This window comes from Hermetia illucens, chromosome 3, assembly GCF_905115235.1.
Source record: "Hermetia illucens chromosome 3, iHerIll2.2.curated.20191125, whole genome shotgun sequence".
Lineage (NCBI taxonomy): Eukaryota > Metazoa > Arthropoda > Insecta > Diptera > Stratiomyidae > Hermetia > Hermetia illucens.
Window position 1 is genome coordinate 3,271,262 of NC_051851.1, and position 15,787 is coordinate 3,287,048.

Below are 15,787 nucleotides of genomic sequence, written 5' to 3' on the forward strand. Positions count from 1 at the left end.
AAGTTCCAAATGATTCAGAAAAAAATAAAGATTTTCCCAAGCAAAACAAATACTGTTCGAATCACACAAAAAGAACTATGTAAGTAGTAAGCTAAAATTAATAAGTGCATCGATACATTGGTCTACTTTCGCTCAAATCAATTACAATGTCAACATAATAGCATTCGAGGACGCGATACAACCTACAATATTTTCAATACCGAGATGAGACGCTAAAGCGAGCATGGGCGAACTGCGAAGCCTTGCACGGAAGGGTGAAGGCCATGAGGGCTCAGGATGCCGTACTGCTTGCGCAGTACATGAAAGAGTACGAGGAGGTCGAGGATGCCTGGGGAGAATGTTCGGTGGTATTCCGTCAAAACATTGCCGGTTACATAGCTGCGGAGAGCAGTCAACGTCCAGCAGTTCAAGAGGCCCCAGATGCAGGCGAAAACGTAGTAAGGCTGGAAAGGATTAAAATATCCAGCTACGGCGGCGACTACACTCAGTGGGCAGCATTCCATGACTTATTCAAGGTCATGGTGCAGGACAACAACAAATTAAGTGGTGTACAAAAGCTTCAGTATCTTCGTGCGTCGGTCAACGGCAAGGCAGAACAATTGATACGCCACCTCACTCTAACAGAGACTAATTATGCGCCAGCATGGAAGTTACTGAAGGGACGATACAACAATAAGAGGGCCATCGGGAATGTCTACATGAAGGGCATATGGAGTTTACCGACCAGCACTCCAGCTAGTCCGATATGTATCAAGCGCATATTGGACACGACTGAGCAATTCCGTGCCAATACTGAATCATTGGGACCAGATTTAGTCAACCTAATCATGGTGTACATCCTGCAACAAAAATTAGACAATGAAAGTAATTCTGAATGGCAGAAATTTATTGGTTCTTCGAACGAGATACCAACTTTGAATCAATTCACGATCTTCTTGCATCAACGGTTCACAATACTGGAAGCAGTGCAGATTACCCAACGCAAGACGGTGAAAGTAGGGGTACACTCAGCACAAGCAACGGGAGCCGTCTGCCGAGTATGCCAGGGCGATCATCGAATTTCCCAATGCGACACATTTCTGAAATCAGACATAGCCAGACGACGAGAGTTGGTAGCATCTTTGCGGTTGGGCTACAATTGCTTGCACGAGGTTCATGCAGCCAGGAACTGCCCATCACGCAAAGGGTGCAAACTGTGTGAAAAAAAGCATAACTCAATGTTACACCAAGCATCGTCGAATAGAGCTGCATCTTCAGCTTTGCCGAATCCAAAATAACAAGTCTCATCGCTGAATGCTATCAACAGTGGCGTCGACATTACAGCTGTTCTATTGGCTACAGCAAGGATTCGAGTAAAGAACAGCCAAGGAACGTTCATTCTTTTGCGTGCATTGGTCGATCAAGGGTCCCAGCGTTCGTTCATCAGTGAAGCAACTCTTACGGCTACCACGTCGAGCGATAAATCTGACAATCAGCGGCATCGGGAGCCATTCAACGAGCAGCAAGGGAGCGATATCTGCTCAATGCAAAGAGAAATGGTCAACAAGGTGTTTCAACTTATCTCTTGTCGTAGCAAACCATATAACAGACAAGATTCCCCAGTCCAAGACACCATGTAAGACAGCTGAATTGAGACAGGAGGACTTAGGTGATTCATCGTATCACATTCCGGGGAAGATCGACGTCCTCCTGGGTGCTGACGTTTATGGCGATCTATTGGAAAAGGTCGTAATCCGGATAAAGCATACCAAAGTTTTGGCTCAAAAAACCAAAATCGGTTGGATCCTGTCCGGGCCTGTCAACCAAGTAACACGAGCAGCAGAACCTTCCATCAGTATGGTTAGCATCGAACAGCTAGATGCTGACATACGAAAATTATGGGAACAGGAAGAGTTGCCACAAGAGCGAATCCTCACCCAAGAGGAAGCAGACTGCGAGAGGCAGTTCATCCGAACTACTAAGAGGGATCCAACGTCAGGCCGATACATAGTCAGACTGCCGATTAAGCCTGACATGAACCCCTCGATCATGCTGCATCCGTCATTAAAAGACGCTGTCATACGCCTTCGCCAGACAGAGACAAAACTCGAACGGAATCCAGAGCTCAAAGCGCAGTACAATGCATTCCTAAAGGAATATCTGGAATTGGGACATATGAGCGAGGTCCCGTCCGCAGAAATTTTTTGCAAACACTCATACTACTTGCCACATCATGCTGTGGTTAGAGAGGACAGCACAACTACGAAAGTTCGCGTCGTATTCAATGCGTCCCATAAAACGTTCTCCAGCACCTCGTTGAACGATATCCTAATGGTGGGACCAAATACGCAATACACCATTTTTGAAATATTGCTGCGATGGAGGAGGCATAAATACGCATTGGCTGCCGACATTGAGAAGATGTACCGACAGATACTCGTCGACAGTCGAGACTGCGACTTACTGCGAATTGTTTGGAGACCAAAACCCCAAGGTCCAATAAAGCACTACCGGCTAAACACAGTAACTTCTGGCACCGCCAGTGCTCCCTTCCAAGCAACAAGTACACTACAACAGGTCGCTGAAGACGAGCAATTCACGTCACCAACACCAAGTGAAAGTTTCAAAAAGGACTTCTATGTAGATGACCTGCTAACCGGATCCTCGACCATAGAAGGTGCAGCGAAATTACAAAACGATATCGTGACCGTTCTCAAAAAACTGGATTTAACATTTGCAAATGGTCCACGAATTATGAGGAGGTTCACCGCTGACCGGGAAACGTCTGACGTAGTCAACATCAATCTAGAGAATACCGTCAAGACATTGGGTTTACAATGGATTCCTAGAGACGAAATATTCACCTTTAAAGTGAAACTGCCTTACATCTCAGCGAACGAGCCAGTTACGAAACGAATAATTACATCCAATGCTGCAAGATTATTCGATCCGCTTGGTTGGATCCAGCCCATCATAATAGTTAGCAAGATATTTATCCAAAGGTTGTGGCTACAGAAACTGGATTGGGATAAGCCCGTACCTGACCAGTTGAAAATCGAGTGGCTGACCTACAAGAAGAAGTGGCCAGCGTTATCACAACTTCAAATATCACGATACATACAGACGTCTGATCGCTGCAAGGTAGAACTCCATGGTTTCTGCGACGCGTCAATGGCAGCTTTTGCAGCGGTGATTTACGTACATCCGGATGGCACGGTATCTGCGAACATATTAACATCGAAATCGAAAGTGGCACCTTTAAAGGTACAGTCAGTACCCCGGCTAGAATTGAACGGTGCCGTCCTACTATGCAGATTGATGAAACACGTGAAGCAAGCCTGCGAATTCCCTGCCGACACAGCTGAATTTTACTGGACGGATTCGACCATTGTCCTCGCTTGGTTGAGTGATCACCCAGCCAGGTGGAAAACGTTCGTCGCAAATAGGGTGAGCGAAATCCAGGCTACGAGCAACTCTAGTTAATGGAGACACGTCGATACAGAGTGGAACCCGGCGGACATAGCATCACGGGGAGTGACTGCTTCTCAGCTCCTCAAAAGCGACTTGTGGTGTAACGGACCCGAGTGGCTGCAACTCAAACCAATCAACTACTCGTCAAGGGCAATTGACATTACCACGACACTTGAGAGGAAGCCTAAGACCTCCTGCAAAGTTGCGAAGATTGCGAAGTTCACTTTCGACGATAGTATACTGGGGAGGTACTCCGACTTCGCAAAACTGACTAGAATTGTGGCATATTACTTTCGCTTTAAGTCACCAACTATTGCAAAACCTGCAATCCTGACAACTTCAGAACTCAACAATGCTGAAATGGCATGTGTACGGCTATCCCAAGCACTATCTTTCAAAGATGAGATAGAAAGGTTGGACAAGGGACAACCAGTTCCAGCTACTTCAAAATTATACCAGCTGGCATCGTTCACTGATTCTGAGGGGATCCTCAGGGTGGGCGGAAGACTGCGACACTCACTATTATCGGACGATCGTAAGCATCCAGTGATTCTAAGTCCTGACTGCAAGTTGTCCGAATTGATCGTAAGAGCATACCATTTGCGCACTTTGCATGGAGGCAATCAAGTAACCCAAGCAGCAATCAGAAGACAGTACTGGATATTGCAGTCTTCCAAATTGGTAAAAACATGCATCCATAAATGCATAACCTGTTTTAAATCAAACGCAAAGCCAGGAGAACAGTTAATGGGAGCGTTACCTGAAGCACGAGTCACCCCTGGAAGAGCCTTCAAAACCTGCGGACTGGATTTTGCCGGACCAATGCAACTAAAATGGTCATCAGGCAGAGGCGCTAAAACGATGAAATCCTATATAGCACTCTTTATCTGCTTGAAGACCAAGGCCATTCACTTGGAGGTTGTGAGTGATCTCTCTGGACAAGCGTGTCTTGCAGCAATCAAACGATTTGTGTCCCGGCGCGGTTTGTGCTCGGATTTGTATTCTGATTGTGGTACAAATTTCGTAACAGCCAGTAAAGAAATAAAACACCAGTTCATGCAGATGATGAAAACCGTTCAGTCCACGGTAGCTAACGACAAAATCACCTGGCACTTCATACCCCCGAGCAGTCCTCATTTCGGAGGATTATGGGAAGCTGGGGTGAAGTCAGTCAAACTGCACCTGCAGAAAGTAATCGGTGACAGCTTGTTAACAATGGAGGAAATGTATACGGTTCTCACCCAGATTGAAGCAGTTCTTAATAGTCGGCCACTCATGCCCATCAGCGACGACGTTAATGATCTGGAAGCACTCACCCCCGCGCATTTTGTTGATTGGCAAACCACTCATATCAATCCCGCAAGAAACCCCGAAACCAGTAAACCAGTAAATTGTAAATTGCTTAGTTATAAGATTTCTTGTATAAAAACGAAGTGATAGTAATAAACCAGGCCTCAAGCCAAAGAAAGTGAGAAGCATTAGTTTCTTCTTGCTTCCCTTCAGCGTACAATAACCTAGACCTAACCTCTAGGCCTCCTGAAGCCTGAGATAGGGGAAATGTCCATCCAGGATGCGATCCAACGTAGATCTCCCATCTCCATTTGGGTACTCGGACCATAAGCTTTCCAGCTCTACTCACGCACTCAAACCTTTGTATTTCAGGTTTTTAGGTGGCTCCAATGGATCAAATAAACCTGAAATAAATACCAGCGTTCCCGAGCCTGGCTAATATAGAGGCATGACAAGCGTATCTCAACGAACTGAGTTTGAGTCCTATGGCAGTTATTTTTTATGAGAGTAAGTCATTCCCTTTACTCTGTTCTCACTTGTTTCAACATCCTTGGGGGATATATAGAAAAATCCAGGCCCGGGTTGAAAATTATACGGAAACAGCTTAGAATAATTTTAGGTGGGCCCCGTATTATCCTTTTATCTATTGAGGTGTTTATTTGCGACACCTGGGCAAACTTCCTCTCCTACTCTTCTTGCCAGACATTGACATCTGCCAACTTTTGGACTTCATTATTCGCATGAGAATATTACCGCTAACTGCGCTATCTGATGAATTCAGATATCAAGCCGATAAGCAAGTCAAGTCATAATCCTCGAATTGAGGAATTCGTAGCCAATTCCACCGTGCCTTCGATTGATATATTTTGAGACATCTGGAATAATCCTGCGATTCCAGCGTCCTTCAGGTGAATTATCCCTGTCACTCCGAAATAGACTCACTTCGTGCTAATTGTCGATGATAGGTGCAGGACTCGCCAAATGTATAGGTTCATAGGGTCATTGAGGCGTCGACCCTCGTTCGCCAAGATGTCGATAAGGACTATTCCTGTCATCACACATGCTTCTTTGTCTGATGTTGTACTATATGTGGCTGCGAATTTTCTCCTATTTGCTTCTAGCTTCAATGCCGATGCCCAGACTGGAGCTGCATAAAGCAGTATGGAGCTGACAACTCTCCAGGTAAGGAGCCAAAGGATTTGCGTAGGGCCACCTACATTAGGTTACCCCCTCCGGAAACCTTTTTTTGCTAAATTCTCGAGATACGGCTTGAATTTCAGTTTTATGTCAATCATAACTCCTAGATATTTAAGTGTTGGCTGAACATGTATGATGTTGTTTAGGATCTGCGGGATCCTAAGTCCCCATCCACTTGATGGTGGACCGGATTAAATGAGGAGCAACTTACTCCCTCGTTTTTTAGTCCATGGATCCCTAGTTTTGAGGGTAGCACCCCAAGCATTAAGAATCGGAAAAATCAAAAATTTGACTGACGGTTTCGTCCAGGGCAGAGGCAACTCATCAGACGCTGCCTCACCTCTGCCCTAGGAGCAGCGTGACCGAAAGTGCCAACAGGTGGAAAGACGCTCCCTTTTATCATCGCAAAAACACGACAAGGTTGCGAGTTATATTGGACTTAAAACGCCAGTCGTTGTAGTCTAAGCTAGACTAAAGCTGGGCTGTTGTTTAGGATCTGCGGGATACTAAGTCCCCATCCACTTGATGGTGGACCGGACTAAATGAGGAGCAACTTACTCCCTCGTTTTTTAGTCCATGGATCCCTAGTTTTGAGGGTAGCACCCCAAGCATTAAGAATCGAAAAAATCAAAAATTTGACTGACGGTTTCGTCCAACGTACAAGGGAGCGCCTTTCCACCTGTTGGCACGGTCACGCTGCTCCGGAGGCAGAGGTGAGGCAGCATCTGATGAGTTGCCTCTGCCCTGGACGAAACCGTCAGTCAAATTTTTGATTTTTTCGATGTATGATGTATTCGCCAATTCCGTTCGACGTTTGCTTCTTCCAGTTGGTGATCAGAACTACATCGGATTTATGCTCTGCAAGCGTCAGACCAGCGTCTTGCAGCCAAGATCTGATTTCAAAAATTGCCTCGTTTTTGAGAACCTCGATCTCCTTAATATCTTAGGCCACGATAGTCACTCCGATGTCGTCTGCAAAGCCAATAACTGTCACTCCTTTGGATACTCTGTCATAAAACTAGTATCCTCAGGAGAGGACCGAGGATTGATTAATGGGAACCACATGGGATGTTCTATATGTCTTAGGTCCTTGGTCCGTATCGTAGCACAATAGCTTCTCGCAGAGAAATTCTATAGCTGTATGCACCAGGTATTTAGGAGCGCCTAATTTGGCTAAATTCGCAATTATTTTGCTCCATTTTTCAGTATTGAAAGCGTTATTCACACCGAGAGTACCAATCGCGCAAGATTGCTTCCTCTGCAATTTGGCTTTCGAAATCCGAACCGCCTATCTGAGAAACCCCTCTCCTTTTCTGTGATCGGTAGAAATCTATTGAAGATGACCAGTTCGAAAAGTTTGCCGATACCATTTAATAAGCATATAGGCCTATGTGACGAAGGATCATCCAAAGGTTTATTAGGCTTCGGGATTAGCAATAATTACTGCTGTGGCAACATACCTTCTTTGAAGCTCGTCGTAAATATTTCTGTGAACCATCTTGGAACTGTTTCCATACCCACTACCAGACTTTTATTCGAAATGCCGCCTAAGACTGGGGCTTCATTTTCCACAATCTTCTCTGCGGCTTGCAGGACTTCTTCAGTGTTTACTTCGGGAATTTTATCGGGATCTATTTGGGCAGTGAGTAGGTTCGATTCACTCGAAACATGTGGGAAAAGAGTACTAATAAGATATCCCGCAGCAAATCAGAGTTGGTGGTCGGTGGTGAGCGATTACCCTTGATTGATACCATGACTGCCTTGTATGTAGGCCGCCCCATGGCTCGGAGTCTGTTTTCTTGCACAACCCCTTGAAGTGTTCAGTTTTACTGCTAGCGATGGATGCATGCAGTTCCCGCCTCGCCTATTCATATCGGTAGTGCAGATTCAGGTTGGTTCGCCCTGGCAATGGTTTAAATTCAGCTGATTTCAATTACTCTACCAGGATCCGAAAAGTAAAGTTCGAAGTATGACGGGCGTATGAAAACTGTTTCGTGTCTCTATTGGTGTTCATCAAGGAAGCGCCCTATCACCACTCCTCTTTGTTCTTGTTATGGACACCGTCACACGGGACATCCAACGTTCAGCGCCCTACACACTGCCTTATGCAGATGACGTTTTTCTAGCATCTGATAGCAAAAATGATATCGAGCAACTTGTTCAAAAATGGAATGATCACCTCATGCAACACGGTCTCAGATTGAATTTAAATAAAACTGAATTTTTGACGACCGATCCCCATCTAACAGGCACAATCACTGTCAGCGGCAGTGATCTGCCCAGAACTGAGCGATTTAAATACCTCGGGTCAACGCTATCAGCCAATGGAGAGCTGCGTTATGAAATTGCTTCACGCATTAACGCAACCTGGATGAAGTGGCGTTTCACAACTGGTGTTCTTTGTGATCGACGTATCAACGAATATCTTAAATCTAAAATGTCGTCCGTCCTGTCGCGCTCTATGGTTCTGAGTGTTGGCCGACTATAAAAGACAATGAACGACGTCTTCATCTTGCGGTAATGGAGACGAAGATGTTGCGTTGGACTAGTGCTGTGACACGTTTTGATCACATACAAAATGAGGATATCCGCGGTCATTATGGAGTTGCATTGAACGTGGGAAAATTGCGAGAGAGGCGTATTCGATGGTATGGTCACGCAATTCGCGCTAACGAGAATTCGCTTACTAAAATTGGTCTAAACATCGAAGTCGATGGTAAACGACCAAAAGGCAAGCCTAAACAACGGTGGCTTGATACGCTGGATGGGGATTTAAAAGCCTCGAGATTGTACCCAGATGCCTGATCTGGGTACAATCAAGAGGTTTTTAAATCCCCATAGAGCCAAATGGCGAAACCGATCACGACGAGCAGACCCCGCTTGTGAACGGGACAACGGCTGAAGAAAAAGGAGAGGGTTTTTATTTACGGAAAATTGAAATCGCCTTCTTGAACTCCGCACATCTATAGCTGCCTGAGATATAGTCAATGTCACTCTCCTACGTTTCTCTGCATAGTAGGTAGTTGAGAGTGAAATTCTTTGGCAATATGCCCTTCTTTTTCGTATCTTCCGCGATTTCTAGAACTATGTCCAAATTCCAGGCATTTGAAGCACCTTTTTTCGACGATATCTGTTCTCGCAATTGTTCGCAGTTGACAGCTGACTCAAGCGACGCGATAGCTTTCTTCGCAATAGCCTTTCTCGCTCGTTCAAATGGCAAGGCTATAGTGGCTGCCTGAGTTCCAACATATGCATTACGTAGCCTTATCACATTGGGTCTTGGATCTAGCCCAAGCAGAGTCTTTAGGCCTTCGCAGATCTTCGCTCTAGGTTTTCACACTCAATGAAGTCAAGCCCTGATTAACCTTTACCCCCACTGCTTTGCTCAGTGATGACTCGATCTTCTTATGGAGACCGCGAGACTTACTCCCCCCAGGCCTAAGCTGAAGGAGTGCGTATTATGCAATTCATGTCTTGACCCTGGTCTAGGAGGGAACTGTCTCTTTTCCCTTTCCGCAAGATTTCCGCATATGTCAGATCCCTTGTTGATTTTATAATCAGCGTATTCAGCCGTGATCACTTTTGTGTCCGTCCTTTTTCTCTACTTTAGCCGAAGCAGAGTCCTTGTTGACGCGTGGCTCCAAATTGTTCGAAAGACTTTCACCTGGTAAATTTGCTGATGGTACCGATTATATTTTCCCCTTGTTTTGGTTTGCAGTCGGCTTTAAGGTTTTCGACTCGCTTTATTTTAAGATGTTTGCAGCTAACAACTGTGCGACAAGATCGATTCTCTGTTGTTGACCCCGCGCTGCATTTTTTAGGATATATCGTGGTCGTAAACTATCATAATTTCAGAATATTGAATTCCAGGAGTTGTTACAATACTTATAAAATATGTAAGTGCCATATATCTTCCTGAGGAGGTAATCTTCCCTCTATTTCAATTTTGCTTAGAACGACATCTTCATATGCATGTGTGCACTTGGACATCTTTTAACAAATATCAACTATCCCCATTTAATCCTTTTTAGCTGTGAGTCATGGTCCGCTCCAACAACCCATTGCCATTTCACTAGGACTACCCTTTTCCTCTTTTTCGAATCATATTGATTTCTTTTCTAAATTCCACAAGATATATTCCATTTCTCTTCTCTCAATAGCATTCGCCATTACCAAACTGAACCGGACCACTGAGGAAAGTGGAAAAGCGAACCAATTATCCGCTCGAACAATCTAATCTTGTGCTGACATTTCCTGAAAACAATAAGTTTGATGGAAATTCCCTTCTACTTCATACAAAGAAAAATTTCACCGAATATACTCGTACAACAACACTAAAAACAACCGGGGCTCACACTGAAATTGTATTCTTGAATTCAGGACACTCCTTCCCAATTCATTCATTCTTCATCGATCCCGTCTATTTACGGCGGGTACTATAGTCAGAAAAAATGGATGGAAAAATATCTTCACGATGGAAAATTCAATCTGAAAGGTTCTCTCTCGTTGTTTTCCACAACATTAAATACGTCTTGTAGGCATTCATATTTTTTTCTTTAAGAACTTTTCTCGTTATGTGCTCCCCGATTTTTCGTCCCCGACCCTTTTCCTTTTCTTTTTTCGCGTTTTTCCACAGGATTTCCACTGCCTGTTGTTTAGCTTTGTTATTACCAGGTGATATTTGTCAAACCAGGCGATGGTTTTCATTTCGGTTTGCCGAGAATGCAAATACCTTGAAAATATCGTTGGACGTTATTTCTCGGGAATGGAGGCTTGGAGCGATTTGGCTAATGCGAAGATTCAATTTGAACACAAGCAAGCAAAACAAAATGTGTGCATGGCTCCCAAACAGTTCACGTTGGGAAGCAGGAGGATGCTTTGCTTGAGGAGCTTAATCACGCGTGAAAATGATATTTGACCGCCCATTCGTCAGGTGCTCTATTTCCCAAGCGATTTTATTCGCCTGAGTTATGCTGCAGGTAAATCGAAGGACCAGTGGACATTAGAATGGTTTTGGGTATTTCGAATTGGAGAAACTAACCCACTAGCTCTATCAACACCTTTCTAGCCAGGACTATGTGGGCTCAAACAACCTCTTCAGCTCCGTTTTTGATTCCTAGCCTTTGAACTTTGTTTTCACGATTTTCAAGGTAAAGGATTTTTTTTTTCACTTCACTGGAAGAGCATTGAGAAAGGGTTCCTGAAATATTGACATATACTTGGTATGTAAACAAATTTGATTGCCTTCAGGTTGAAAACGCAATGGTTTCATTTCTCTTTAACTCTGGTTTTGGTACACATCCCGACAAGGTGCATAGAAAAATCTGTACAATGACAGCTAATGCCCCTGAAATATAAGTTGTTTGACAGGAATACGTCGTAGTTAGCCTAGTACCATTTTCTATCTAGTTTATACGCTCAGTATGGTTACAATTTTGCTGGGGAACATAAGGTTTTTGGGTAGAGAGGTGAAAGTGCCAGACTCCTATCTGTAATCCCCACATGGGTGCCATTCGCCGTTTGGCTTAGGGGCCATATGCAGTGGGGAAGACCAACAGCTGTTTGAGGGCCCTGTTGAACGAGTTGCTCAAACTCTTTCCGTGCAAAAGCCAGTTTCTGGGATGGTAGAGGACGCACCTTCGAGAAGATTAGGGAACCAGTAGTGATAATGTGGTACTGCACATTGTGCTTCACTGGTTTGGAGAAACTACACTCGGTAATAATCTGGCTGAACTTTTGGAGAAGTGCCCGAACACGAGAGGCGGTAATGTCTTCTAAAAGAATGGAAAGATTATTACCTGGGTGAGATACCATTTGTCCCGACGAGTTAAGGTTGGTCGTGGAATCAATAAGAGACTTGTTTTGCAAGTCTACCAGCAATCCATAGTGACACAGGAAGTCTGCGCCTAGTATGGGGAAGCTGACATCCGCCAGGATGAAACGCAACGAAAACGAAGAACCGAAACCTCCGCACCAGTATCGATTAGGTCGTTGCGCCTGCTGAGAGGGTCGTAAATTGTTAGGCGACGTGGCACTGCGTTCTGGGTGGCCGTCGCCAGGACCCCCGCGGACCTAGTTTTTTGCGGCAGGCGTGAATTTGCAAGGGATAGTACACTTGGTGGCTTTATCGCCGAATCTGCGGTGATACCACCAAATCCCTCGGTCCGTGGACTGTCCTGACGACCTGCTACCTGATCGCTCTTTTCGAGTGGCAAACCGCGAGTGAGCTCGTCATCTGGCGCCCGAACGTTGAGCGTCCAGCGTCGCCTGCATCTCAGCCACACTGGCTATTAAGGCGGCTATTTCGTGCCTTAAGTCGCCCACCTCGTCCGATGGCTGTTGAACGGCCGCTATGGTCGGGCGTACGTGCACCTCGTGCACTTTGTCGGCCGCAGCTGCCAGTGCCTCCAAGGAACCTGAGACACACGCGAGGACCGCCTGGGTACCTTCCGGGAGCCGACGCAGCCAAAGGGACTTCATCAACTCGTCGTCGATCTTACTCCCACCCAATTGCTTCATTTCGCGCAGCAATTGGCTGGGAGTCCGATCTCCCAACGTTAGGCCTGCCAGCAAGTGATCCAGTTTTGCTGACTCACTTACTGACAGGCGCCTGATTAATTCAGTCTTGAGTAGTGAATATGAAGCAGACTTCACTACGTCAGACACGAGCACGATGGACTCCTCGTCCAGGCCGACCACCGCGTGATTAAAACGGGTCGCGTCCGCTGTGATCCCGGACATCTGGAACTGTGCTTCCAAATGCACGAACCACAGTTCGGGGTTCCGCCGCCAAAACGGAGGGACGCGTACGGCGAGGGCGGTCACTTGCGGGTCCGATGGGCCTGCCGCATCTTTGTTGTCGATCGACATCTTGACTAATAAAAAGAAAACTTCTTTTCGACGCGAGTGTTAAAGCGAAGACGCGGTGAAACTGATCTAGTCGACATGGCAGGCCGAACCCACAAATGCACGTACGAGCGAAAAAATAAAGCGACACCAACGACGCACCCTAAAGCAAAAAACTCGCTAAAAGAGCGGAGAGTCAGTGAAAAGATGACGATGCAAACGCCTCGACGCCGTCTCTTGCGGCAATTTTGTTTTTATTGTTACCACTTTTTTAATGCAACAAAATTTTAATAAAATTATAAATAATAATAACGCGCCGTTGTTGATGGTTGTGGCGGCGGCTATGGCGTTGACGCTGGTCTTGACGGCGGCGGCTTCGAATCCCGCGGCGATGACGCTGGTCTTGAGGGCGGGGGCTTCGAATCCTGCGACGATGACGCTGGTCTTGAGGGCGAGGGCTGCGGTGGCTTCTCACGCACTTTGGTGCATGTTCACGGGATCTTGCTGGCACCGTTTCCTCTTAAAGCTGCACTTCTTCCTCCATCTTCCATAGACTTTCCATTTGAGAACTTATTCTGCGCTTTGTTCCTCGGTAGAATCTGGGACAGTTTGATTCTAAACGTATTTTAATGGGGCGATGTTCGCTCCGCGGTCACCAATATAAGAGTTCTCAGTCAAATTTAGGAGCTTGTATTTAACCTTTTATTCTTTTATTATTTGAAATAGGTTTTTGACATATATTTCGTATGTTGCAAAGTTCAATACACAATTTCAAGAAATTACTCTTATTATAAATTACTCTTATTATAACTCCGAGATATTAGAAATAATACTGATTTCCATATGTAACTGTTTTCTTTCTGCACGAAAATCTTTCCTTTCACCGTGACTGCCAACCAACTATTATTTTTCCTATCTGACGTTTTTCGTCACCTACTCTGTTCTTCACTCTTGTAGCGAGTTCTGAACTGAGTAGAGCGCCGGTGGCGTCATCTGTCCGCTGGTATTCGCGACATTCGAAATAAATTTCGAATGCCGCGAATCCCACGTCACAGCCTACCGGCCAAAACACCTCGCTGTTCCGTCTAGGAAACCTCAACTACCCTGCTGTCTTTCCTTTGCATCTCGCCCTTTTTCGCTTTAAGATTGCCTTTAATGTAGCCTTCCTTTCTGCTCGACATGTCCTCGCTCTCTCAATAATTGTGTCCATAAACCCTCGACATCCTTCTGCCGAAAGGCCCTGGCAATGGCACGGGCATCATCCACCACATTCTTGCAGTAAATGCAATTGAGAACCTGTAGTTTCCCATTTGCGTGCAGATAATATAGAAAATACCGATGCCCCCTGATCAGATTGGTTAGGATAGTCAACTTCCAGTCTTTGATGATATGTGCAATTCGTCTATGCCTCGGTTCTTTTTCCCAGGATTGCAGCCATGAACTGAGAGTCTCTCTTCATAAGCAATAGCATTCATTCACCTTTTCTGAGGTATAACATATGCACCTCCGCTCTTTAGCAGTATCTCCTGGTACTGCCATCACCGCTGGCCCCGAGGCGATGCAATCATCGTTGTGCTTGTCTTAGGCGCTTGCGATGCATTTTCCTCCGGAACCGAATCTACTCGAAGAAACGCATCTTAGGATCTATCATTACGGTGGGGCATACCGCATGCTTCCATAAGTCCAGAACTGCATCTGAATTAGGAGAGACTACAGGAACCCTCTTTTTGGACAACCACTTCGGTTTTTTCCAGAGTTAGGGAGACTGACTCGCCACATTACTATTCCCAGCTTGTCCAGAGCTATTCGACCGCGCCTAAAGCGATCAGTGCCACAAAATCATTCGCGATTAGATACGCCTCATCAAGCATCTTACGTCATAGCAGACTATCCTACGTAGCATTCCAAAGGTCCAAAGGCCCAAGAATAGACCCCTGGACTGCTCTGATGTGCTACACCGTCTTTCTCGAGTCTCGTAGAGCAGGGCTCGGTCTTTTAATAATCCCTCAATATTAGCAAGAGCTAGCAATGAGTGGTAAGTCCAACTTGTACTAGAATATAAGTTTCAGTACTTCACTTGGAATACCATCAAATCAAAGTGCTATTTGATCCTTCATGGACAATACCGGTTCTTCCAGTTCCTCTACACTGAGCAGTGGCCATTCCTGAATACCCCCCCCCCCCCCTTCATCGGCAACGTCAGCTGCTTCCTGATCTGCGTTAAGAAGCAATGCATCGATGGCGTTAATCATCTATGGAGCGTTGCTTCTGCGAACGGTGGTATCGGACTTGACATTACTTCTTACATTGACAGCGCTAGGTGTGCATTCGCTATCTTGTCTAAAAATCTGAAAATTAAATTTTGGTATTGTTATATGGGCGTAACACGTAGCAAGTGACAACCACTGTTCCTCAAAAGCTCCAACCTTTCATCAACGATTATAAGCAACATATGGTCAGGATGCGGTAGCCTAATAATATTTCGAACAAAGAACGTGGAGGCGTTGCTCAGAGGTCAGAATTGGCAATGGGGAGGTCACACAGTAAGGAGGGGCGACTATTCCATTGCTGGAATTCATAATGTGGTGGAACGCATTATTCCAAGATGACGGATGAGTGAGTCGCCAACTTGGCGCAGACCAGTGAAGAAGCTACGCGGTGTTCTCGGAAAGTTTCGCGGGTGTGACTATCTGCATTTGATGTGGAGGGGAAAGATAGCCTCTGAGAACTTAAACAGTAGTGGTCCTTTGCACTCGACTTCCTGTCCAACGAAAAGGTGCTTTAAAGTGTTCAAAAGATAGTATGACAGCAGCAGTCTTCCAATTCTCCTTGTAACACGTGTTACGTGTTGAAAGTTTGCCAGAACCGCCAACTCTACCCCTTCCATTTCTGTCTCCTGTTCTCCTGGATTCCAAGAGGGTCTGTATAGATTCCGGTCTGGAATTCGTGAACCGGCTATCTGAGAGAGTCCAACTAAGCCGACTCATCCGTTTTAAGCGCCTTA

The 15,787-nt window shown here is 45.5% G+C and overlaps 1 protein-coding gene across 1 annotated transcript; it reads left to right on the plus strand.

Annotated features, from left to right (window-relative positions):
• The first annotated feature begins 263 nt into the window (after positions 1-263).
• LOC119650818 lies at positions 264-1,277 on the plus strand. The gene has a single exon (XM_038053954.1). The coding sequence runs from the start codon at positions 264-266 to the stop codon at positions 1,275-1,277; it is 1,014 nt and encodes a 337-aa protein (XP_037909882.1).
• The last annotated feature ends 14,510 nt before the right edge of the window (positions 1,278-15,787 follow it).